Source organism: Lethenteron reissneri, chromosome 26 (assembly GCF_015708825.2).
Source record: "Lethenteron reissneri isolate LAM-NWPU_2019-01 chromosome 26, ASM1570882v1, whole genome shotgun sequence".
In the NCBI taxonomy this organism is placed as follows: Eukaryota; Metazoa; Chordata; class Hyperoartia; order Petromyzontiformes; family Petromyzontidae; genus Lethenteron; species Lethenteron reissneri.
Window position 1 is genome coordinate 3,860,192 of NC_083804.1, and position 26,751 is coordinate 3,886,942.

Below are 26,751 nucleotides of genomic sequence, written 5' to 3' on the forward strand. Positions count from 1 at the left end.
TCGCTCTCTTTACATGGCGCCGATAGTGCTGCTATAGGAATAAAAAATGAAAAGACGAAAAAGCACGCTTCGTGTCACCTGTACTTTGTGATCAGCTGTGATTGTTCAAAAAAAGCTCCCCAGTGTAAACATATCGTATGGTCCCGTGGGCAGAAAGATAGAGAGAAAAAAGGCAAGCGGGGAAAACATCGCTCGCTAAGACTGATGATGCATTGCTTGCGCAACTGCTGAATGACAGAATGTGAACTATGACGTGTATTTTAAAGGCCACGCTTTGCAAAAAAAGCTTTCCCGGAACTCGGCAAGCAGTGGGATGCACTCTCCCTAATTATTGCCAGCGGTCACTGCTGAGTGCGGCCAAATCTTCGCCAAATGCGGCCGCGAAATATTTATCAAGGCGTGATTAATGACGGCTTGGCAATTCGAGACAATTTTGTGGCTCCTGTAATTGCCAGACCGGTGAATCTAGTGCAAAAAAAAAAAACATCTTTTGGAATTAGGCGTTTAAGTCGTGAAGGATTATAGAATTAATATTTAAATATTGAGAACCCACGCGCGCACGTCTCTGCCGCTTAATTAGTATTCGTGAAAATGAGCACATGTGCAAATGTGTCTCTTGTTTGCATCCACGTCATATTTCAGCCAAGAGTTAATTAATTAAGAGGTTTTTTTTGCGCTTTACTCCAGACAACATTGTGATGTAAAAGAGCAGATTCGCTTTTGAAGTTGATTTCTCCGTAGACAACATTTACTTTTTTTTTATTGCAGATGTGTAGAATGCAATTCTTACAGTTATTTCCCAACTACGACATCTATATAGATATATAAAACAAAATTGCCCCCCCCCCATGCCAAACGAAAGAAGAAATAACCCCACAACATCAAAATGAGACCTTTTTTGCCAGTATCTGGCAATAAAACAGCTGATGTGGCATTGTGTTTGTGCTGTTCGCCTTTTGGCGTTGTTCTCTGGGCTGACACTGGTGAGACGAGGCCCTAAAAAAGGTTGTCTCTGGTGTCGGCCAATCAGTTTCAAAGACAATGCGTTTGTTATCAGAGCATGTTTGTTTGCATGTCCACCACAAATACTCTGAGTGGTTAATGCGAACTTTGATTCCTTTAAAAACGTTTCTATTTGGTGTTTGAACATCTTAGCACCTCCTGTTTATTGCCAGAAAGGGTCAAATCTATTCTTATTTTTCATACTCCTAACATCAGCTGGTCCTAAATGTAACACACGAACAATAATGTGTGCTTTTTTAATCTTAGTAGTTGAGGGCAGGAGTAAAGCGATATGGATGGATTGCAGTGTTATTGATGGTTGTAGGAGTGATGGTGAATATGGTGGTGGTGGTGAAAATAATGGTGGCATAGATGGAGTTGATGGCAGTGGGGCCATAAACTCACGACACTTGAGTCAATTGTTTAACCATGTTGACCGAAACCTGAATGGGATCTCAGGCTTACACCAGTATCGCGCCTTGTTATTTTTTTTACATGGGCCAACCTCATCGAATGAAGAATAAATATTATGTTAGGCTGGGGCAACTTTCTTTTTCGCACCACCGTTCCATTTCAAAACTTTTCCACGGTCCCTCGCGTCCGTTCGACCAAGCAAGACGGAGTGCAAAGATAACTCGCGGAAGGTCAGGTCGCGGTGAGGAGTGCGTGAGAGACTTTCAACGGACGTGGCGTGGAACTCACCGAGAAATGACGTCGCACGGAGTCCGACCCGTCGCGATCCAGAGGCCCATTGGTGGCAACGGTGAGCGTCAAAAGAAAGAAGGGGGGGGGGGGGGAGGGAGACATGAAATCAACAAAATCAGAGGCATAAACGGCGCAGGACACAGCAAACCCACGTTACCGGGAAGCGCGCGCAGCAGGGAGCGTTACACAACGCATCCCGTCATCCTGTCTCGTCGTGACGACCACGGTGTGACTGACGCGGGTCCCTCCATCATCGACCCCCCCCCCCTCCCCCATACACACACTGCCCACCCTCCCCAATTGCAATTAAACCCAACGCCACTTCAGTTCTCTCCCTACGCGCTAAATAAAAAGGAAAACTACGGAACGCGAACATTTTTTCGGTTGATGGCAAATAAGCACACATACTCAAAAATAAATAATACCCCCAGAAAGCCATCACAATAACTAACTTTTTAAATGTTTGTACATTAGATGGGTAAACTGGAGAGCTTAATTGTGAGCATATTACGGGCTTGAATTAGTTTTACGATGTGGCTTTTGTGGCAGCGAGAGCGTGTAAATTGCGATCACGCCTCGCAGATGTCAGGACACTTTGAATAACTGGCACGTGACTGATGCAGCAACAACTTTATTTTGTCGTACGTGTTGTTTATTTACATTTATACTGCCATAATAGTCATCATCTTACTAATTCACTCATTGCGCTGAAACTTTCGTCATTATCACCAGCAGCAGCAGCAGCCATGATCTATCCACTGCTGGAAGCCGTCACCATTCCTCGTGGTTTTCAGATGCGACGATCCATGGAATCGCATTGCTCTGGACGTCCCCTCGAGTGGGTCCCCTCCTTCGGCAACTCACTCTTCCCAGGTGTCTCCGTTTTGAAACCGCGACGATACATTTCTCTTCTAGATTTGAAGCTTTCGTGACTGCAAGGATTCATACTCTTTGGTTTTGTCGGTAAAGTCACTTTACCGAAAAAACCAAAGAGTACATTCCTCTTATCGGCGGAAAGTGCGATTCCGACAACCTTCGCTGGAGAGCGCACAAAAAATTCCTGTGGAAAGTAGCAGACACGTGACAATATTCCAATCCGCGTGATAATGGGGCCCTGAAGGCTTGACCTGCTATCATTTATCGACGCGCTATTGCTTTACTGACAGAGCACACAACCAAGCGCGGAATTTTAATTGCCGAAACCGGCACCGATCCACCGCGCGGCGAGACACGGTCGAGCATCCCCCCCGTCGCCCATGCCGGACACCGGCGAAGAGGAACTTCATCGCTCTGCGGATATCCTCCTCCAGTCCAAATAAAGATTCTGATTCTTTCGCTCGGTGCAAACAGGGCCGTGCGCCGAGTGATGGCGTAGCTCTGGACCCAGGCGATGTCTGCGCCAGGCAACAGCAGACTCGTTCCTATTCCCCTCCGGTGTGTAACGGTACGATAATGGCCTTTTTCATCCCTGTGACAACTCTTCCCTACTCCGTGTGGCTTTGATTATTTTATGCAGTTCCTCCAGCACCTGTCGGCAAGCTTCCTTCAAACTCTCAGCGGTGATAACGAAGCGGGCGTACGTGCACGCGCGCGTGTGCGCACGCACGCGCCGCCTTGATAGTTGTGGGTATGTCAATGCTGCTTTTATCTCTTCCACGGAGGGCGACTACTATCTCTTCACTTCTTCAGCGAGCCGCTCGCTGAAGCTGCCGCGCGAAGGCCGCGTCGCAGCCTGGAGGCCGGAAATCTCAACGCGATCCACCAATTCCCACCTCCCAAAGTGTTGGCTTGCGGGGAACGTGCGAACTAAATTAAATTTCCCTTCGGGCGAGGAGGAGGAGGGGGGGGAGTGTAAATTTTTCATTTCCCCTGCACTGCTCTTAGGTTGCTCGTCCAATCGGGATCACACGGCGTTCCGAGCGCTCTCTCGCTTCCACCGAGATGAATTTTAATAGCAGACTCGGCCAAGATTGTGAGGCGGTCCCGATCGCCGCCTGGACCCATTTACCCGCCGCCCGGACATTAATTTTTGGCAGAATAATTACCGAGTATTGATCGCGCTCAGTAGCCACCCTCCGCCCCTCGCTAAGGCCGCGTTTGATTCATCGTCGCTGCACGCAGCGTTCGTTGGTCGTTTCCGTCCGTGAGTCCTGGCCGCTGCTATACCGCCACGGTGACCACCGGCGCTCCTTGATGGCATCGGGCACCGGGCACCTCGTCCATCGCTCGGCGCTTTTGAGTGATCGAAAACGGTGGCGAGATGTTGACTGCCTCGCCTGGTGTGTGGGAGGTTGTGGGTTTGATCCCGACCCTGACGCCTGCTGCTGCTGTATATTTGGAGTTTGCGTGTCTCTCTCTCGCTCCCTGTGGTCGCGTGGATTTTTCTCCGGGTCCTACAGGTTTTTCCCTTCACATTTAGAAACGTGGCGTTTAGAGTATTTGGCTGCTGTAAATTTCCACGTGATTATAAGCAACTTCGTTGGGCTATCATTTGTGATAGCCAAGTCAGTTCCGAAAAATAGATATATAGCTGAGTGGGCCTTACCTGGCAAAATAAATATAGTTGAATAGCTTTGAGAAGCTGGCATTGCCAATGAGCTGCAAACCAGCCTGGCACGAGTGCAAATGGGTGATGTGGCCAACGGACATGCGCCTGATTTTTCAGAACGGAATGCGATGGGAACGAAATAAATAATCTAAAATAAAGGGTAACGTTGCAGCCCTGCAATTGTACGCTCACGTCCCGTTCACAGCAACAGGGAGCTCTTGAGAGCCATTTTACAGAGCAATCAACTAAACTTTCCTTACATTCGGATATATATTTCTTTTTAGGCAAGTAATTTATATATAAAAAAGTAATCAACGGGTACTTGTGGAGTAGCACTACTTTGATTACACATTTGAAATGAAGCAGTAGGGGATTATCTAATATTTTCCGTTTGGTTATCTGATTATTACTTTGCTTCGTGATGAGAGATGGATCGTGACATCGCAGGACCGAGAGAAACGGCGTCCATGTGTGGGAAGTCTTCATCCAGCAGCGGATCGATCATGGTTAATGATGATGATGATGACGACGACGATAATCTGACTACAGTAACGCATAACTCCCCAACAATGACGGCACTACCGCAAAAGAACAAACAACCCTTAAGTTCAGCGAAACACGTGTAAGTGCACATGTGGCTTTTGAAAAAAATTAAACATTATCAAGGTGACCATATGGCTCAGAAAGCTCAAAGTGGCAATTCCAGAGCCACCGCACTGACAACGGCTGAGATGCTTCATCAAGCCCTGGAGCTGGGTGCCCTCTATCTCAGGGGGCTCATAATTGCCATGTTGTAGTCATTGTTCCAGCACAGCTGAAAACATGGGTTGAAGGCCTGGGGGAGGATGTCTCTCCCGAAGGTGGGCGGGGTGGGTGGGGGGGTGGGTAGGGGGGGGGGCGTTCATAATGGTAGTGTCAGAGCCGCAGAGACAGCACAGGCAAGGTCATGCATTCGAACCCTGAGGCTGATCATCTCTCTATCAGAGAGTTCATAATGGCCATGTTGGAGCCAATGAGCCGGCAATCTCTGAGCTCCTGAGTTCAGTCTCCCGGGGCAAGTGTCTCTTTGGCTCCTTCTGTCTCTCTCACTCTCTCAGCGAGTCCATGACGGCCATGGCAGAGCCACTGACCCAGCAACCAGGTTAAGGCCCAGACTCCCACCTTATCATTGTCCATGTCCTTGACGTCCTTCATGTTGATGGCGTTCTTCATGCCCTTCTCCTTCTTGTTCTTCTTCTTCTTTTTGCAGCAGCATTTCTTGCAGATGCAGAAGCAGCAGCACAGGATGAGGAGGCCAGCGACCACGGCGATGGCGACCAGGGCCCATGGCGGTACTGAGGGTCGAGGGGGAGAGAGAGAGGGGGGGGGTGGTGGGTAAAATCACGTAGGTAAAAAATTAAAATAAATAAAAGTAAAATAAAAAAAATAAAAAAGTCACGTAGGTAAAAAATTAAAATTAATAAAAGTAAAATAAAAAATAAATAAAAAAATCACGACGTTTCGTAGGCAACACACGCGTCCGTCTTCAGGTGGAACCGTCACAGCACGATTGCTGTATCAAGTTTTTTTGTTTACCTACGTGACTTTACCGAAAAAACCCAAGAATATGAATCCTTGCAGTCACGAAAGCTTCAAATCTAGAATTAGGAGGGGTGGGGTGGCGGCAAGATGAGAGAGGTCAGAGAGGTCATGGGAATGGGAAAGACGACAAGATTTAAAAAGTCAAGGTCAAAAAGTCATTGTGGACGACGCTGTCGACGTGACTCTGAGACGTGTTCTCGCGCTGCGCCGCGTGGCCGTGGTTAGGCGTCGAGTGCCAAGGGCTGTGGGGAGCTTCCTTCAGGGGAAGTGAGTGGCACGCGCACAACGACCCGAGGGCACGTGTCCTCAACCGTTGGGTTGAACCCGCCTCCTCAATGAAACCCTCAAGTCTCTTTTTATTCACGGAAGTTCATTTGCCGAGGGTAAATAATGTCGCGTTATAGAGCGATGCGGCGAACTCGATCAAACGTCTCGCAGGAACAGCATCCGGCTGTGCAAGGTGAGAGAGAGAAAAAAAACACGCCCAGAAACAATCAAAGCGTGCACTTCACATAATCTAATTTCATCTTGGCCTTGATGAACAAGGCATGATCTCTTAAATATCCCTAGGTGTGACTTTAAAGCAGCTCGCCAGCGAAATCCATTCCTCGAACATAATGATGCATTGTGCGTCCACACCTCAGTGGCCACACAATCCCACCACGCTCCGACTCCACCTCAAAATGTCATCCCGTTCAAACAATCATTGCGGATATCTTACGTGTTCTTTGGCAGCCCTGAGCCTGAACCGTTTGGTGGAAATTCCACGTTTCTATAACAAGGGCCCAGTCACTCCAAAACTACAACCGCTATTGACCTTCCTTGGAAGTCATGTTCATTTTATTCACCACAAAGAAATCACGTGCTTTGTTGACTCCCGACTGGGAATTGGAACTTGTGACCATCTGATTTTGAGTCAAGCACTCTGCCCACAGCGCCTTCCGCCCGAATTACATTTCTATAACGAGAGATCGCATGAATAAATCATGAGCCGTAAGCTGGAATTGAACTTAGGTCGTCAGGTTCATATCGTAGTGCGCTAACCACTATGCCACCACTCCTCCCCACCCACCCACACACTCCCTCCATAAATAATAGTAAGAAATGTAATTGCGACCGTTCAGTCCACCCACCCCACGACATCGGGATGTAATCTGCCATAAATAAAAGAAAAAAAATACAATTTCTGTTATGACAATTCTCATAGAGAAATAGAACACTTAGCATTGCTTCCCAAATCACAGGGGACTGGAAAAGGCATTTGGTGAGCGAGACCGATTGCTCGTCGACAGCGCACGCAACGGGGCCCGGTACTTCTCGGAAAATCTCATCAGTGCAGGTGTCTGGACTGGAGTAACTTTAATAATTAAACATTAAATAAAGCCACTCGCAGAAGCACTACTGCGTTGCCATGGCAATAGGAACGAACGCTTATGTGGCTGCAGGCCGGGTTTCGCAAGTCTGGCGTGAGACGTGAAGGGGAAATGCGCCGGCACCGCTGATATCCCGAGTTCAAACTCCAGTCAACCACTCCTGATTAACAAAAAAAAAATCGAGTGTCGTTCATTCGTAGTGAAGCCAACGATTTTCTGCTCACACGAGCATTGGAGCATTTGCTCGCGTTCTGTTTTAAAGGTCTCAGCCAGTGGCGGAGATTCCGCATGTCTGCGGCAAGGAACGGGGTCTGTCCGTCCATAGGGCAGCCCTAGAGGGAGGACGGGATAAGTCAACCCCCCCCCCCCCAGCCAGGATTCGAATTCGGATCCTCTCCCATTGCGAGCTGCACTCTCCACTGAGTTTTTTTTTATAACAGTGAAGCACGGCTGCTTTGTTAATCTCGGAAGACCAGACATAGAAACAGTGCTCCATGCCACCTATTTGGGTTATTTATGCAACATTCCAACCGTGCCGATGGCCTCGGATCAGGAGACAAGGGAAATCCATGTATCTCATAAGCGAGCTAAGCGCCATAGGTCATCCAGCAAGATGACGTCGTCGTACAACTACTGAGAGAGCCGTGCGGCCACATTACATCCAATGCTCGATGACGATGCACCATTTGTCTTTGCAGATCTTGCTTGATCCATTTGAGTAAAATGTGAATGCAGTGGTCAGAATTATAACAAGCAAAGCGACACCGCCGCATTTTTTGCACTCGAGAACCGATTTCAATCGCTGGAACCCGGATTCAAACCCAGGTTGCAGAGTTCTGTTGGCTGAATTATTTTTAACAAGGCCATCAGACTCGGATAGCACAACTCTATTCACCCTTAAACAGCCAAATCACCGTTACCACACACATCCTAGTAAAAAAAAGAAAAAGTGAAATGTGAAAAAATAATGACTCAGTTTTTGACAAAAAGCTCAAAAAAAGATGCACGGAAACTTCGCGCAAAGTATCAAATCGTCCATCTAATTTATTCAGCCAAGATACTTTCGAAGCGCTCGCTTTGATTCCTTTATATATTTTTCTGACATTATTATTTCACAGCGAAATTTCCCCGCTTTGAGGGGCTAACAAAAAGGCGTCGTGCGGGAGGCCGCCCGTTCATCCGTCCTCCAATGGCGCTCGCGAGGAAAGCGACGGGCAACGTTACACACGTTCCTCTCCCGTCCGCCGTGGCCCCATCGCACGCCTCTCTCTCTATCTATCTCTCTCTCGCGCGCGCGCGCTTGAGTCTCAATCGAAGCGTCGTTTCTCCAACGTGATGAAAATGCCGAGCGGAGCGCGGATGGGTAAAATCAGGATAGATGGTCGGCGCAGATTGTGGCGGGAGGGGGGGTTAAGACTGCGAGTGTCACAGAGTGGGTGGCAGGAGAGAGGTTTTGTTTAGAGAGAACCTTTGGCGTAGTGGGTTGTGGAGTGGCGTCCGCGTGCGGCTGATGGTTGAGTTGTGTGCTCTTTGCGCGCGTTGGGACACGTTCTCGCTGCTGCCTGCGTTCGTTGCGAACGTGTCCCTCGATATGTAAGGCGCGTGCGAGTGTTAGATTGGGATATGCGAGTGCGTGATTTCGCGCGCGCGCGTGTGCGTGCGTTTGCTCGTGCGCGTGCACGTGTGTGTGTGTGGGAATGGTGTGATGGGGAGCGATGGCGAAGCAGTAAGCGCGATCCGCTGTGATTCGGCCGACCTGAGGTTGATTCCTGGTCACAGCTGAAAGCAGCAAAATGAGTGATACCTGAACGGGTCCTGAGTTTTCGGTCAGTCAACTCCGCTTCAAATAAATACCAAGTATCGTGCGAAGCATACGGACTGGGGAGACAAAGGCGGCTGAGTTTGATGCTGGCCACACGACCGACATACTACTAGTCCTCAATAGGTGCTCGCAAACAGCACCTGTAGATTATAGAGGTGATTATTTGGTATTATCGTGTTGACATTGTTCGAACACTGTAATGCAATCTCAGCACTCCGCCTTCAATTCCTGGCCATAATGCACAACCGTGTCTAGGTCCTCCCCGATGTCATGAATGTACATTGCAGTGTCTAAACATCGTCAGTGAGGAGACCAAGGTGGCCACATGTGTGTGGTGTTGGCCCCAGCACCCGTTCTGCCCTTAACATTTGCTCACTTAACAACATGCTCCCATATACAGTCCAGAAGCCTGAACGGAGGATCTATAGATTGGCTGTGTTTAGAGAGGGGAGTGATGATAGGACAGGGTGCCACCGAGACAAGAGGGAGTAACGGTTGAGATGCTGGTGAAGTGTCAGGGGCTGTTTTCTGCCCGTTAGTGTAATTGCTTTTTTTTTGGCCTATTGCACCGACTCTCACGAGTCTTTCTAGCTTCACTCTGCCGCACAGGGAAAATTGGACAAAGCGTCCCCCAGGTGCAAGGTTGGCGCTGAGAATGCGTTCTGTGAAGGGCGGGGGTGTTGGAAAGTAACTAGTTACAAGTAGCGCATCTGAAGTCAAGACGAATTTCTACTCACTCAATCTGGCATTGGGGAAGCACTCATGTCCGGTGGTGGAATGCATCACAATCACTCAAGAGTGCCAATCTCTCGCCATTGGACGGAACCACCCCGTGTCGACTTCCCACAAAGCAATGTTTTCATTTTATTGACCCTGCAAGGATGATGGGCCGGATTGACCCCCCCCCCCCCTCCATGACGAGGAGATGAACTGTGAACCATCGCCCACACTTCGCCACGTTCCTCTTTGCGGGTTGGTGAAGGACCGGTTCAGATATCACTCCGTCACAGATATTCGCTTTGGCCACGAATTAAAATCATAGCTAATATAAATATAGCATTAACATTTTAAAGAAATAATGGGAATCTAGCTGGGTGGTGATGAGTCGGCGCACCTGACTCGCAGTCATAAGATCAATTAAATCTCAAAGTGCCACTATAGAAATAGTGGCCCCTGCCATACAGCAATGTTACAATTTCCACTCATAACCCAATGATGCAGATGGACACGATCACTTCAGCACGCCCATTTTGAGACAGCATGTGCTCAATAATGGCACAGTGGTTCACAGAATATATCCAGGACCCGGCCTCCCGTTGAGTTTGATTCCCAGCCGTGGCTAACGTCAGTGGCGAGTGAAACCCCGAACCCTTCACCAACCTGCACTGACCGAGCGGGCAACCAACCGCCTTTGTGAAGGCCTTCATCCAGCAACAGTGGACAAAGGGCTGTAAGTTTAATGTTGTTGTTGTTATTATGACAGCACTTAACAGACGCTCGGCAAAGATTGGAGAAAGACTGAGGGACAACTGTGTCATCCTTTCCCATGCTCCCCCTCTCCACGGTGCAAAACAGAAAGAAAAAAAATAGACGCGTTCATAACTGCCTCGCTGTTATTGACCTCGAGATAAAAAAAAATCCCGTTCAACTTCTGGCGGCGCTTCGTGTGGTTTATTTCGCAATACAAACAGTGCTTCCCTTCGTTGTGCGTTTTAATAGCCGTTCTGTCCGCTTCTTCATTTCCTATTTTTCCTTCCGTGGTTTCTCACTTCCTCAAATCCCCTGGTTTCTCTCTCTCTCTCTGCCTGCAATCCCCAGGGCAACTCCCTTTGCCTGGCGTATCACGTCTACCAATCATCAGACGTGTATCCAATGTCCGTTTTACCAGAAGGCTATTTCATACATCAATCAACAATGAGCATTGTTTTTTTTTCGTGTTTGCTACTATGCTGTGGAGTAGTAGTAAATACAATGCATTCATGTGATCACAATACCAAATTGTATTCCGACAATACGGAATTTTCAGCATTTGGATAGATTACCATTACTTGGTGTGTACCAAATGATTGTAATTCTCCAATCACTGTACTTTGGCCTATAAATGAATTAATAATATACCTATCGGAGGTCGCTGCAAAGACAGCAGCAGCAGCAGCTCATGCATTCCACTGTACTGTAGATCACGCCGCACAACCGAGAATCATTGCAAATAATGACGTTATTCCAGCGGCCAAAATCAACTTCAAAGTGAAAATCAGTGTGTAACTCTGCACAAATAACCGCTGGAATAGCAACTCGTGGCCTACCGGTGGTTCGATGGCAGTGGTGGGAATTCCACGATGTTCTGGTTGGGCTTGAGCATCTGAATAGGACAATCACTTTATTGACGCGGGAGGAATCATAATGGGCTGTCAGCAGCCAATCGTGGCTCCAACTCTGATGCAGGGCCGCCCTACAAGAGTCAATAAAAACAATAGTGGAATAGTAATTTGCATCGATTGGAAATCAACGGACTATGAAAGATTTGTCCTGATTAGTTTTTTTTCTTCTTCAGACTATAGCCTTACGGTTATTAGGATAAACACATTATTAATGGATCGTATATATATCTTTTTTTTTACCAAATAAAAGTCTGAGCTATGGGGGAGATAAGCAAGAACGAGTGATGATGTCTCTTGCTGTGTAACAAAAAAAACAATACGCACAACGGGTGGCGGTAGGTATAATTATGCACAGAGCTCAACCGAAATGTAACCATGGAGCCGTAAATGTCTTCAAAGCTCGCACAGCGTAGACACGCACGCCCCAGATTTTCAAATTTGCGGCAATACAAGCGGTGGTGGTGGGGGCCATTTTCCGAATTGATGCCCCTCGTTCAGGCGCGCACATTTCATTTGCTTAAAGCATCCACAAGCGGCCAGCCAGGTGTGTAGAGAAGGCTTAAGGTATCTTCCCCAACGCGGCGGCGTCGTAAATAAAATATGACTCGGTATTGTTCTGTGAGCTACGCTTTTTTTGCCACGCAATTTTTATTCAATACATATGACTTTTTTATTTTTGACACACAGCTGTGACAGCAGACATTTCGGCAAAAAAAACCGTTGTTTGGGGGCCCGAATGGGGCCAAACGAGCGTTCAGCTCGTCACAACTCTGCAGTCGTGCGAAGGGCCCATGTTGCAGGGCTGGCTGGGGGAGAGAGAGAGAGAGGGGAGGGTGGATGTCTCCGCGTGTTTGACTCGGGGAGCTGGGGAGGGGCCGGCGGGGTGGATTAGCCGAGCGGAAGGGACGAGCGAGAGATAGGCGAGGGAGGGAGGGGGGATGGGAGTGGCGGCGAGGAGGGAACTGCAGATGTGTCTCCGCATTGAGACGGGAGGGTGGTATTCGCACGGACACGTAACGCACCCACGCCTACATTTCCGCGTGTGCCAATGTTGTAAGATCAAGTTGGGGTGGGGTCACTCCGCCCAGCGGTAGCGCGTTCGACGGCTTCGTTGCAGGGATTCACGGTTCGAATTTTCCAGCGGCCGCCCCTGGTTAATACCGCTGTGTGTAACAGCAGTAATGATATTACTACGCGCCGTCTGCTCGCACAGGGGAACGTTGAAGATTCCGTGACGTCAGAAGCAGGAGGAGTTCCGTTGCGTGCCAGCACGATGGGACCCACATTTGGTCAATGACCTGCAAGTTCCTCCATTGCAATATGAGTAGCAATAAATCATCGCTCCCGACTGTCAAAAGTTGCAGTGTCCTCCTGACAAAGATTACCAGGACTCGGTGAGGCTTTGTCGGGTAAACAAGTGTAATAATAACAATAAAAGGGTATCCATTTAATTAAACAAGTGAGAGCACAGGCCTAGCAACTGAGACGAGCTTCCCACGATATTGATAATTATTAAACTTTGACTCTTGACTATACACGCACGGAGTGGTCGATCAAGGTGTGGTTAATTATTAAATCATTCAAATGATACAGCAAGCTGGAACTGTGTAGTTGAAATGCCGGCAACGTGATTCCTTAAATGCTCTAAATGTTTAAAACTTGATTTCTTGAGTGATCTTCAAGAGCACAAACTCGGCTATAAACAATCCCAGTCGGGATGTTGTCGACTACCTTGGTTTAGAGGATTTCAATACGTACCACGCGACCTTCAGACTTCCAAGTTCACGCGCGGGCGTGTTGTGTACGTACTGTTTTTGTTTTTATCAACGTCGCATCAAATTATAATCCTTTCATAGACGACTCATTGCTTTATGGACACCCTCGATTTGTTTTCTTCTGTTAACCCGCAACAGCCACCTCGACAGCTTTAGGACAAGGCACGGCGCGGGAGAGATTGTGCCGTGAAAAGCCACGTCGCCGCATTCACATCAATTCCCATTTTTCCTTGGCTGCGCCTATGAACAGCTCACAATTGCGCTATCGGCGGTCTCATCGCGAGAAATGAAATAAGCGTCGGTTCCGGGAGCCTTCGCATACGGCGTCGCGTGAGTGGAGGATCTCCGCAAGAAGACTGCGCAGAGCGACTCGTGAAGGCACTTGAATGGGCCTCTCGTCCAGCACAAGATAGGGGCTTCTTCAAGCTCCCTGGAGGATGTCTGCTGCATGGCAATGAGACCGACAATATTGCGCGCAGATAAAACACACCAAGTTGAGCAAAACTAAAAATAAAAAATGACGGGAATTTTCGATTTAAAGCTTTCGTGACTGCAGGGATTCGTCTTCTTGGTTCTTTCGATAAAGTCACGTAGAAGGGAAATAATAAAATAATAAAAATATAATATCATAATATAATATAAAAATATTTTTTGTAGTGTTTTATTTTTATTATTTTATTATTTCCCTTCTACGTGACTTTACCGAAAGAACCAAGAAGAAAAAAATGACGGGAATAGTTTTTTGCTTCTTCTTCCTCTCCTTCTTCTTCCCTCCAGTTATCTGCGACTGGATGTAAACCATCGCCTCACTGGCTGGACTCACGCGTGTGATCGTAACGACGTTTGGGGTGCACGAAGCCCTGGATTTCAACCCAGCATCTCAAGCAGAGGCGGCTTCATCCCGCGACCCACACCATTGCGCCGCGTCGCCTGAGCCAGACGGGCACCCTCCGCCGACGTCACTTCTCGGTGCGAAATAGCCAGCCAGGTGAAAGGGCAATGCTGGGGAGGAAGACGGGGGAGGCGGTGATTCCCAAATTCTGGACTTCCCCGTCTGACAAGCACGCACCGTGCGCACCGCGCGCTCGCTCGCTCGCTTTCTCTCTCTCTCTCGCGTGCTCTTGTGTAAGGCGGGAACGACGCGCGCAAGCAGGCTCATTACTCATTCTGTCACCGGGCGAGATGCAGCAGTCCAGGACGCAGCAATGCCATCGATTCCACGTGCCTTTCATTTGTCCCGTGCCTTATCGCAGCGCGTGCAATTTATTACCCGAAAGCCCCCACCCACCCACCCTCCCCGCCTCTACCCCTCCCGGTAGCTGGCAACAGTGGAGCCCCGCTGTTGTTTCTCGCAACATCCTTTTGGGATTTGCAAAGCAGAATCTGACAAAATAAAATAAATAATAATACATACATACAAAAAATCCCTGGCAATGTGCGTGCATTCGGAGTTCAAATTACGCTTCATGGCTGTGATCTTCGCCGTAATTAGTTCCCAATGCCCCACGAGTCGACAAAACAGTCGCGGCTCTTGGCGGAGACGCAAAGAAGATGGCATTATTGTTATTTTCGCGACGCATCTCGCGTTCAAAATCGCGCTGCTCGAGGCCGGCTACCGCAGCGGGCGCCCGTTCAGAAAAGGGGTTGCTCGCTGGGGGCCCGCTTGCCCAGGCCGAAGGGGCGTAGAACACAACAAAAACGTGATCACGTCCACGGGCTAACGATGTCACAAACAAATCGCGCAAGCCAGTCTTCTCACTCCACCGGTCGTGTCAGATCCCCAACTGACACGGCAACGGAAATGATGGGAGCCGTTTTGGGAAAACACGAGCAGATATGGCAGCCGTGTCTTGTGTTGAACATAAAAAACAATGTGAGGCTGAGTGAACCTAATGAAGGCCCAGGATCAGTTCAGATATCGCTTGCCATTAATGTCTCTGACGGGTGGGAATCAAACTCAGGTTGCCACGTTCGTTGCGCAGAGTGTAAAAACTACTGTGCCACTATTCATCCCACTTATTTTTACCATTTCTAAACTTTACATTCTCTTGACCTCCAATATCTACAAATAACCTGTTATTATCATCAGATTATTCATATAATTACTCAGTGAGTAATCAGTGCCATTACTTAGCGAGCGTTTTTTATTATATTACTTTTTTTTCTCCCACAGAGAGTTGATGGTTGATGTTTTTATTATTAGTATCATCCACAAACGTAATATTTAGCTCAAGTGGTAGCTCCTTTCTTTTTCGTTGCGATGTGCAGACATTCAATCCCTAGCAAACGTCGCTTCAAAAATACGGTTTAAACATTTCCATTTTCCGCAAGAGAAAAATAAAAGAGATTCTACTGGGATACACAATGGTCCTTCCCTATTACGTCTGGCAGTTCACCAGCATTGATTCAAGCAAGCCTGACTCTGCTTGCCGATGAGACACTGCACGTTGAAACCGGTCCAGAGTTTTTTTTCTTCTGTTGGATCAATAATGCTGAATTTATTCACTCTCAGACGGCCGTGGGGCCGATGGGTTGTGTACAATAAGTACTTTTATTTTTCAACGCGATACTTATGTTCTCCACATGGACGCTAATGATTATTTTGGGTAACATAATTGCGGCTTGTGACAGTGTAGTTAGAAACTGTAGGCCACTGCACACAACAGACCACGATTTTGATTTCTAAGATAGATTCAGTGTGAATACCAAACGTGCCAATAGCCAAACTAATCTAATTTATCAAGCATGCTAAGCATTGTGGGAGATAAAATCCCAAGCTATACCTGTGTGTTTGCCTTCTTGAGAGCTCAGACACGATTCCAAAATGCAAAAGGGTAAAATGGCTATTGCAGTAGTCTGGGCTAATGTGTGAACAGCAGCAGCTAATGAATATTCAGAAGATCACGCTACAGTCAGAGCCTAGAACCATAGCAATGCCCTGTTCAATTTGAAGAAAGTAATCGTAAAACAAATTCACCAGTTTACTTTACTTTGAACACACACTGCAAATTGATTACTTTACAAAAGTAACCTTTAAACCACTGTGCCAAACCTTGCCTAGAGCCATGCCCAGTGAAGGTCTTGTCAGCTGCTGCTGGAGAGGACGAAGAGGTTAAAGGTCGGGGGATTCTGAGGAAGGAGGGCAGAGGATACCGAGTGTGAGGCGACAAGGCCTGTGCGTCTCAGCCTGCGGTAGGTGTCCAGTTTGTGACGTACAGGCCCTCGTCAAAACATAGGAAAGAAGAGCACCTGCGAGGGATACGTACAGCCCCGTGTCGATTTACTGACAGCTTAACCAATTTTGATCCCTTCATGGTTGAAGCAGCAGAGTCGTGACTGTCGAGGGTTTCCAGGTGTTATTGGCAAGGAGAGTTCACGAAAGATGTGGGGCGCTGTTTAGGGCAAAAAGTATTGTGTGGAAACGTATAGAGGGGGGGCTTAGAGATCGAGGGAATAGGACAGAAAGAGAGAGAGCGAGAGGTGACAAGGCCACGCTTGTTCATCAATCCCATGGGATATTTTATGATAAATCAACGGTAATCGTCTTAAAGTGCAATCTGGATCCTGTCGTAGGAAGATGGGATTTTGACAGCCGGCGCATGACCACTGTGTAGTGCTTGTTTGAGTTATTGGGGACACATTGACTTGAATGAGCTGCTCTTGGTTTTTGTTGCATCAGAGGGTTCTATAATTGTTCAAACAGATTTTTTTTTCTCTAAATAAACCATACATTTTCCGAGATCATGGTAGGAGCAGGCCAACGTTAAACGACGCTCTAAAACCAACTTGGCTCGAAATATGAAACACAGGTTTACTGGCCATGAAAGGAATATAATAGCTAAAGGTGATTTTAAAACAGATATGGCTTGGAAAAAATAAATAAAGAGGGCATGAAACATCGTGTTTTTTTGCCCTTTTTTATTACAATGTTATTTTTGTAACAAAAATAAATGTATCTTGTTCTATTATCTATAGCTGGCCACAGCAAATACACACATCTAAATAAAAACATCAGATCAAACACACGGGTCATAAAAAAAACATGGCACTAAATTCATGAAGCTAGTGAGAAATGGCCGATGGGGTCGGTATTGGACTATTTTTAACGTTATATTTATTTAAATGGATTTTTTTTATCACCGATCATATCCCCAGTCGTGGTAACGGAGTCATATCACGAGACAAACACACGTCCTTCCTAAACATTCAAAGCCAGCAAGTGCACTGGGTGGTGTTTGCCGAATAACCCACCCAAATAATGACTATTAAACTTGTGTGATTATGATTATTAAACTTGTTCATCCAGGAAAGTCTCAAGACCTGTCAAGTTTTTTTTGCAGTAAGAGAGCATTGTTGTTACAGTAGGTGTAATCCCAGGTGAGTTTCGTTGCAGATCATTTTTTCAGCATTGACATGGTGTTTGCATGCTTTTTTTGCTATGGCAACAAACGGGAAACCCAGTGGAAACTCATGCGGAACAAGGGGGAGAGGACATACAAACGCCAGACAAAAAGGTGCCAAGATTCTGGAAATTGAACCCAAGAAAAAAATGTTGCCACTGCACCAGCCCTGCTGCCCTGAGCACAGCAATCATTGTGGAACGACTTCGAAGGGGCCCATCTTGCCCACCACCAGGATGCAAAGAGCGTGTTTCGCTTGTAAATCAAATGAAAATGTTCGCTCTCGCAGAGCCGAGCCAGGTGAAATTATTGACAAAATTAAATGTAGGCTGAGACCAACGTTTGTGACCAGAGCCTACGATTTCAACCCAAGATTCACAGCAATGCTGGCTCACTGCGTCCATCATGAAGCCCGCGTGCCACCTTGAGAGGGGACATTTTAAACATCGTAGAGTGGTACGGGGGGGGAGGGGGGGCACGTGGGTGGAGGATTTTGTTGGCAGGAGCGATAGAGTTGAACACACTTCTACAAAGAGCTCTACACAGTTATGGCTCCGTGCCATGTCTGCACTGGGCTCGCCTTTCACTTTTCTCCTGCTGTCTCTCTTTCTCTCTCCCGGATCTTTACACGCTATTGATCGGGCCACATGCAACCTACCTTTCATCGGCCAATCCCCACCACACACCTCTGTAAACAGGCCCCCTCCTGCCTCGCCTCACCAAATGACAGAGATGACAGAAGCTATCCTTTTCCCGGAGGGCGGCCGATTGGTCAGTTTTTTCCCGGCTCGGTGAGGTCCGGCTACCGACCTAATCAAGAGATCAGTGAAGAACGCAATGCTTTTTTATTTTAAACAATGCAATGAAAAAAATGTGGATCATTTCCAGATAACGGCCGTATCTCGAGGCACTGCATGCACACACATGAAGGGATGTGAATAATGAGGGCTTTGGGCAAGGAAAACGGAAGAAATTTTGTTTTTAATGGGGGAAAGTAATACTTTCGGTTGTTGGATATGCAGTGAGAGAGAGAGAATGAGAAACTACACAGCTGTACAGGTGAAAATTAAATCAAGAGATAATTGTCAGCCATAATTATAGGCGAAGAGTAAAGACCGAACCGCGCACAAATATAATTTTTCATGCAATAGATTGTATGTATGTCCTTTTGCAAGAATCATAATTTTGTCAACATCTTCACTTGCCACCGGTGTTTCCAATGGCTAAATAAATTAGATGGGCAGAGACCAGCATATGCTTTTGTCCGTGCAATCAGTCTTCTTTGACGAGGCGGTTACATAAAAAAATAAATGTAATGACGACCGATTGCCCAAGGTTTATGGAATAACACACAGTAGCAGCACAATCGCAGGGCTGGTGTTTTCCAAGCAGCCTAAATACAATGGCGCGATTATGTTTGTCATTGCCTATTACCAATTGCAACACAATGCGTTTGGTTGGCTTAACCTCTGTGATACACTGCACTCGGACAACGAGCTTTGTAATCGTGAGATTTTTTTTTATAAAATTCAACAGCTGATGCCTTTCTCACACTTAACACGAGAACTCTTTTCACCCTTTGCAATCTTTTCTCCTGCTTCTGTGTAATGAAATAGATACGTGTTGCATTTTGTTTTAAAAAGAGTAAATCATAAATGAACATGCAAAGTAACACTAAATTAATTAAACACTTCAAATTGAGAATATGGGATTACTTGGTTCCTGCTTGTTGGTGTTACAGTAATCTTATTCACGCCCACGTGGTGGTCCCTCCAACGCTGCACGTTGCCGTGGCAACGTAGCCAGGCCTTGTTTTGGCCTAGTGACCTGCAGTGCACATGTTGTTGGTAAAAGTCGTCCCCCTCGGGAATTAGTAGAAATCACTTTTTATTTATCCGTTGGTTTTGGTGTGTTACTTTGTTGTTCAAATGTGTACATTTGAACGAGCAACACCAATCACAACAGAATAATAGTGCAGGCTGGAAAACAAACCACCCAGTAGTTTTAAGCAAGACACGAAAATGTGTAAAACTCACGCAATAGCCGTTCGTGCAAATGCAATAAAACCATCAGCATTTCCTGAAGAAATGCATTGCGGTCATCTTGTCTGAACTCACCATCAATTTAAACTTGAGAAAAATTGATAGCAAGCAGTTAAATTTGTGCCGTATAAAACTAATATGTGATATACAACAACACGGATTTGGTATCAATCATATCATAATTCATTAATCATTTCCATTCCGTTGTCAAACCACTGCTGAATAAAGACTGCCCTGTGCTGTGCCCAATCATGGGGGTTGTGTTTGACCACGTAGTTCACAGTGCTGGTCAGCGCAGGTTGGTAAGGAGAGGTGCAGAACCAGTTCAGAACAGCACTCATCACCGACGTTAGCCAAAGCTGGAAAAACCAAACAAAGGTCACTGGGTTTGTCGTGCAGTGCCTTGTTACCCACTACGCCACGGGACAAAAAAAAACACGAGACGAAAATACCCAGGCATTACCACTCAACGTGGCTTTCTAATCATATACAAATCCGAGGATTTTCCAGTGCGTGCATGCCAAAACACCTTGAAAGTAAATAACGATGCTGTTCTCATTACCGGTGCAAACCGTGGAAGGAGAAAAAAAAATGAAATATCAGAAGCATTCTGTCAAGGCGATAATGAAAAGGATTCTTCGAGCTTGAAATTGTTTAACAGTGAGACCATCGCAAATCCTTGGTGCCGGGGAGATTATTATTATTATTTAGAAAATGAAAGCAGTATGTCAGAGCACCCGACTCAAAAGGTCATGAGTTGAAATCCTGGTCAAGGGTCACAACTCAGTCGTGTCATCTTCCCTTTATGTCCAATAAAATATCCAACACTGTGTGTAAAGTCGGCAATGACTGTGCATAGGCATGTGGAATGTCCACTCCTTGTTATGGACAAGTTATGCTGCCATGTTGTGACGGTTACCACACTGGAGGTATCTGGTTCGATCTCACGGCGTGGCAATTAAAACAATCGTGCGATGTTCTTAATCCAACCACCTCTGTCCACCCATCAGTATAATTGTTAGGCTATAGCTAGTCGATTGCCAGGTCACGTGTGATGGATTAAAATTGTGGGTGCACCTAAATTCCTCTCAGATGTCTGGCCAGCCGAAAATCGTAGGTCAACTACCCGCAAGAGGGGTCTTCCACCAGCACATTCTAGGGCTGGAACTTTACTTTTTTTTGTACAATTGATGGTGAATTTTAGCTCCGAGGATGACAATTTAAATTGATTGATGGTAAAACAGACCCCCTTTATGGAACACGGTGGAGCGCCATCTCGTATTGAATGAGAGAGGCCTATCGAATTGGCCCCATAAGTAGTTCTATGACATCAGCTTCTGGGCACCGATCCCTGACAAAATGTCATGTTACACTCGTCGCCATGAGAGCTCCAGAAGACAGCTCCCTCGTCTCGTGACATGTAACAGATACTACGGCTGGGATGTAATTGAACGATATTAAAGAAGGGGAAAAAAAATCACGGCACTTTTGTCGATCCATCGCTGGATATAGGCCTCCTCGCTGCATATCGTTCATAGTGGGGGGGATTGTTTGCCCATACTTTCCTGTGCTCGTCAGCGCAGGTTGGTGAAGGCGGTGGGAGGGTGCCCAGAACCGTCTGAGACATCAATCATGACTGACGCTAGCCACGGCCGAGGATCGGCCTCAGGCAGCCGGGCTCGTAGCGCACTCCGCAGAGCAGTGCGCCACCACTCCACCTCGTGATGTAAGAATAATTGAGTAAGGCCACAAAACCGCACGCGTCCCCCCTCCTTCCCAGTACGAATGTGAATTTTAAATTACCGCTCCCCCAGTCACCATCGACCGTGGTTCCACAAAACAATTGCATTAGCTGGGTAGGTGAAGGAGTTGGGTTTGCAAAGAACCACTGGGTATGAGGAGGAAGCCTTCAGGCGTTGGCCATTGGTATGTGAACGTATTGGCGGTACACTAGTTGTGCACGGCAAAAATATGACAGGGAATTTTTCGCGAAATTATTTATTCTCCCCACGATTAGCAACCTCTGGTGCGTCAAAATCAGTTCTCGTGATGTCTAAGCAGTCGGAAGACAAGCGTCGGTTCAAATTTAGATTTTAGACTGTTTCATGAGGACCGGTGTGCGTACCTGCCAACCCCTTATCAGTGCCCTACCCTATGACAGAGCAATTCAAACCTAATTGGTCACCCCGTGCCCCTTGAACATCTCAACGTTCATCCTACAAAGTCCCATCATCACAAGGGAGGAACATAAACAAATGGCCGAACCCATCTTGCGTGCTGCCCTTGAGCTATGGGCGGGCTATCCCACTCTTTCAAATGTCTGCCTGTGTGCGTCGCTGATTTCGCCTTCTTCGCCGCAGGAGGTAGCACTGCCATTGTTCCTGGTGCTGTGGCTTGGCTTGTGTTTGGAAAACCCGACGTGGAGGTGTAGATTGTGCACACACAATCTGTACCGAGAGTGTCTTAATTTCAGGATAAAATTTGTCGACTGCCACTACGATCGCTACTCTCCAGAGTAAAAAAAAATAATTTGTCCCACGACTTTTTTTTTATTCGGCCGTATGGTTTTGTTGGTTACTCTTTTTTTCTCGTAGAAATGAATTAAATTAAATAATAATAATAGAATATGACGTTTCGATTGCAACAGAAGCAACCATCATCAGGTACAAATGAATGAGAAAACAAACATAGTAAACTTGGAAATATAATGCAATACAACACAGAGAGTCGGCTAACACAACAGTCAACACTCCACCTGGTTGATTACGTTCTTCCAAAGATTGCTAAATTTGAGAGAGAGAGAAAACACAAACACGGAGACACACAGACAGACACACAAGCAGAGAGAGACAACTCAGAGACACACAGAGAGAGACACACACAGAGACACACAGATAGACACACAGACAGACACACAAGCAGAGAGAGACTCACACAGAGACAAACAGAGAGAGAGACACACACATAGGCACACAGAAAGACAACATCTCTGTGTCGAGGCCTTAAATAGAGAGAGAGAGGGGGGAGAGTTGTGTGGAATTCCTGCCCATAGGGGACGGAGGAGCTTGACACTGGACTTCTAAACAAACAAGCACGAAGCGTTGTGTGTAATTCCTGCCCAAAGCGGCCGAAGGAGAAAATGGACTTATAAACAAGCACGGTAGAAAGAAAATGTAGTCAAATTAGGAAGTGTAATGCAATGCTACACAAATGTAGCAATCTTTGGAAGAACGTAATCAACCAGTTGGGGTGTTGACTGTTGTGTTGGCCGACTCTCTGTGTTGTATTGCATTATATTTCCAAGTTTACTATGTTTATTTTCTCATTCATTTGTAGCTGATAATGGTTGTTTGTGTTGAAATCGAAACGTCGTATTCTATTATGATTTGATTTAATTTATTTGATTTCTACGTGACTTTACCGAAATAACCAACGAGTAATTACTGCAGTCACGAAAGCTTCGAATCTATTTTGTTGGTTGTTGCCCGCATTCAAATGGCTGTACGCCGTATGGACCTGAAAACTCAATTTCCCTGTACAAGAATATGAATAAACCGTATGGGTTGACACGGTATGGGTGTGTTATGCTACACTGGTGTACCACCAATACGTCCATTTACAACCACGTGGACTGGGGAATTACAGGAGAAATGGGACCGGCTGTTGGATCCAAACTTAGCTGAACTATTTGCTGAATGTGTTTCCGGAAAAAAGATTAATCGCAGAAGCATACTTCAATCATTATCCTACTCAAAAAAGGGAAACTTGAGCTGGTTTTAAGAATTACAGGCCTGGTGTCCTCTTTCTCGTGCATAGAAAGTGTTCACAAAGATCATGGACAATTTATAGGCCAATCAACCGACCACGTCAGTTAGCTGAATTTACGCAAGATTGTTCTATAATTAACCACATATTTGCTATCAAATAGGGCCTAGAAAAGACAAATTAATATAAATTGCCATTATGCCTGGCTTTTATAGACCATAAAAGGGAATTTGATTCAGTGGGAAATTATGCAGTCACACAAGCTCTCACAATAAAAGTTAATTTAAAAACATCTATACAATTTATAGAAATCATTTATGAAGACGAACAGCCACACTGAGACCGCGTAGAGAAAGTAACAAACACAAATCAGAAGAAGAATCAGTGAAGGGTACATTCACCGCGACAATAGTTGACATTTTCCAAAACTGAAAGGAAAAAAAATAAAGGCATTGGGGTGCGGGGAGAATTCATTCAGCGTCTCGATGCGGCGAACTGATTGACTTACCGAACAAAGTTGAACTCAAGAAAACACTAGAGATCAAGGCAAAAGTCGTATACAACAAATTGGATGAACTAAACAACGTTATTGTTGCAGGGAAACAAGTGGAAAACACAAGAGAAGACATGTCTAGGGCGATAGTTGAAGGTGGGCCGGCGGTCAACGCGATGAATTTTAGAGGCAAACAAGAACAGATTGGATTTCGCTATTTAAAAAAAAATGATTTAGATCAACCGTGACAAGCAAAACACCAAAGAACTTGAAGTGAACAGCTTTTAATCTCCGCATGTTACCCACTATGACGTATTGATACAACGTTTCAATATTTAGAGTATAGACGCCGAAAAGCAAAAACAGAACAGAAACGCTGGGAAGTGTGCAAAGAAGGATGATTGGATGATTTATTTAAATTGTTACGAGAGACCCAGAGAGGAACACAAATCAGAAACATCGCACTTCCCGTGAAGGAAAGTGGGCGTGGACAACGACACGTGGATGATGGCTGATCGACGAGAGAGGACAACTGCCATGCCGATGGAGCGATGAGATGAGCCAGTTTGCTGGCGTGAGCGGGATTGTGCAATCAGAAGACCGTGACCGATGTCACTGGCTTAACATCGCATTTTATGGCTTTATTTTGGTGATTTCGAAAACACATGGTTAAGCCATGTTTCTTGCCGAAGTGCGGAGTTGGCCTGATAACTTGAATCTAAATTGTCTCTTGGTTACATTTTGATTTAAAGCTTTCGTGACTGCAGGGATTCATATTCTTGGTTCTTTCGGTACAGTCACGTAGAAGGGAAATAAGCTGTTTTATATTTGTACTTATTTTATTATTTCCCTTCTACGTGACTTTACCGAAAGAACGAAGAATATGTCTCATGGTTGTTATTGTTTGACTTGCATCACACTGGGATTTTTGCACACAGCGTTGTAATACGGTGGGTTTTTTTTTCTTCTGGAAGATTTGCTGGTTTATCCAGGATGTTTCTGTTGCGCGTCGTCGCTTTAGGATGTGCTCTGTTCATATTTTGTTTGTTGCGGTTGCACCCGACTCAAGAGCCGCATGGCTCACAGGGCTACACCTAATACATGAAACTTGAAACTTGAAAATGAAAACGCAATGCCTGCTGCTGCTCCGACTGCACGGTTGGATACATATGATTGCGAAATAAGTTCAACATGCATGCACATGTGGAGAAAACGCGGAATTGTAAAACTAAATCCATACGAAACCCATTTCTAGTTCGCAGTAAGGGCGTCAGGCCGGATGCGCTCGGCCTGGGCTCCGAATGCCTCCTCCTCCTTTCTCCGCTGTCCCCCCCGTGAGGCCAATGTCATCTTCTTGGTTCTTTCGGTAAAGTCACGTAGACTTTACCGAAAGAACCAAGAAGATGAATCCCTGCAGTCACGAAAGCTTTAAATCGAAAAAGGCCAATGTCAGTTTAATTGAACGAGAGAAAAAATGTTGAGCAGGTCATTAACAGATAAAGAGGCCCACTGAAGTGACTTCAGATGGAAGTCGCTCCGTGGTGCCATCTTCCTGAGATGTTCTCTGACACAAGGTGATGCACTGTTTGCTGCAAAGTTCCGGATGGAAGTGCATTTGTCATATGTCACGATGGCAAGAGCACAGCTAAAATAATAAACGGTCATCTTGTAATGGTGGCAATCATGGACAAAATGGCAAGTGATAAAAATGCATAAAACGGCACTGGCTGTGATGTTGGGGGCTCTGACCCAAGACGTGAGCACTGTCAAAAACAATTGCGTTTAAAGTATTCCGGCAGTGGCAGTCCTGCGAAATGCATTTTTTAGTGACATGTTAAGCAATTTAGCGACACAGTGGGTGTGTGAACTTTGTATATGTAACAACAATTTTAACCTCGTGACTGCAGAAGTTTCTGCAAATTTGTTGAGGGGTTTTGGTTCTTCCCACTGCTGTATATTGTAATAAATGTCAACCACATGTAACAATGCTTCTATCGCTCAGAGTTGTTTTGCTCAACACTTGCCATTCACCGCGCAGTGATGAACTGTGCTGTACGTGTCCATGCATGACGTAGGCATGAGAAGGCAGCACAGCAAATAGGTTGCTGCCCTATCCCTTTTGGATACTTGAGTGTGATTGTCTGGTGTGCATAGATTATTTTTTTCTCCCGGCTGCTCCAGGTTACTCTGACATGCAAACCACCAACAAAGGAAATTGATTAAACATCCCAGCAGAGGGCAAGTATTGAGGCTTAGGCAAGCTTTGCTGGATACATGAAATAAAAATAGGTTTGCTGCCCTTTGTCAAGCCACTGCTGGAAGAAGGCCTTTCCGCACCATGTAAGTAATGGGTGTTTGGAGCATACTTCAAGAAGCTGGTCAGTGTTGGTTGGTCAAGGGAGGGAGGGCCCAGAACCGCTGCCTATATCACTCGCCACCAGTACTGGAGATCACACGAGGTGAGAGCTGTGACCAGGATTCGAACTTAGGCCGCCGGGTTCATAGGCGCAGTGCGCTGAGCGCTGTCACCACTTCGCTCAGGCTTCTCGCGTAAACATAACGCCGGCTTCACAGGAGATCAGACAGCTCGAACATTGTTAACAGCATTGACTGGAATCGATTCTCTTAACAGATTGATAGATACATTGATTGATAGAAAATAGATGGCCAGAGAGACAGGAAGATATGTAGAGATAGATAGGCCGTGAAATTGCAAAGGACATCGAATTGAATTGATCCTTCATACAACGCAACGACACGTCAACGGAATTGCTTCCCGGCTACAGCATTCACAAACGAGCGGAAGCACGGAAAATGGGTTATCTTAGTTCACACGGTGTCTTTTTGATTGGCAAGGCAATGTG

General features: G+C 46.2%; 1 protein-coding gene across 3 annotated transcripts in view; it reads right to left on the reverse strand.

Annotated features, from left to right (window-relative positions):
- LOC133347511 (synaptotagmin-1-like) overlaps positions 1-26,751 on the reverse strand; it is a 303,405-nt gene that overhangs the window by 62,109 nt on the left and 214,545 nt on the right. For all 3 annotated transcript variants that reach the window (XM_061559832.1, XM_061559831.1, XM_061559830.1), the window contains one exon: positions 5,417-5,589. In XM_061559832.1, coding sequence (XP_061415816.1) covers positions 5,417-5,589 — 173 coding nt within the window. The remainder of the gene's footprint in view (positions 1-5,416; positions 5,590-26,751) is intronic.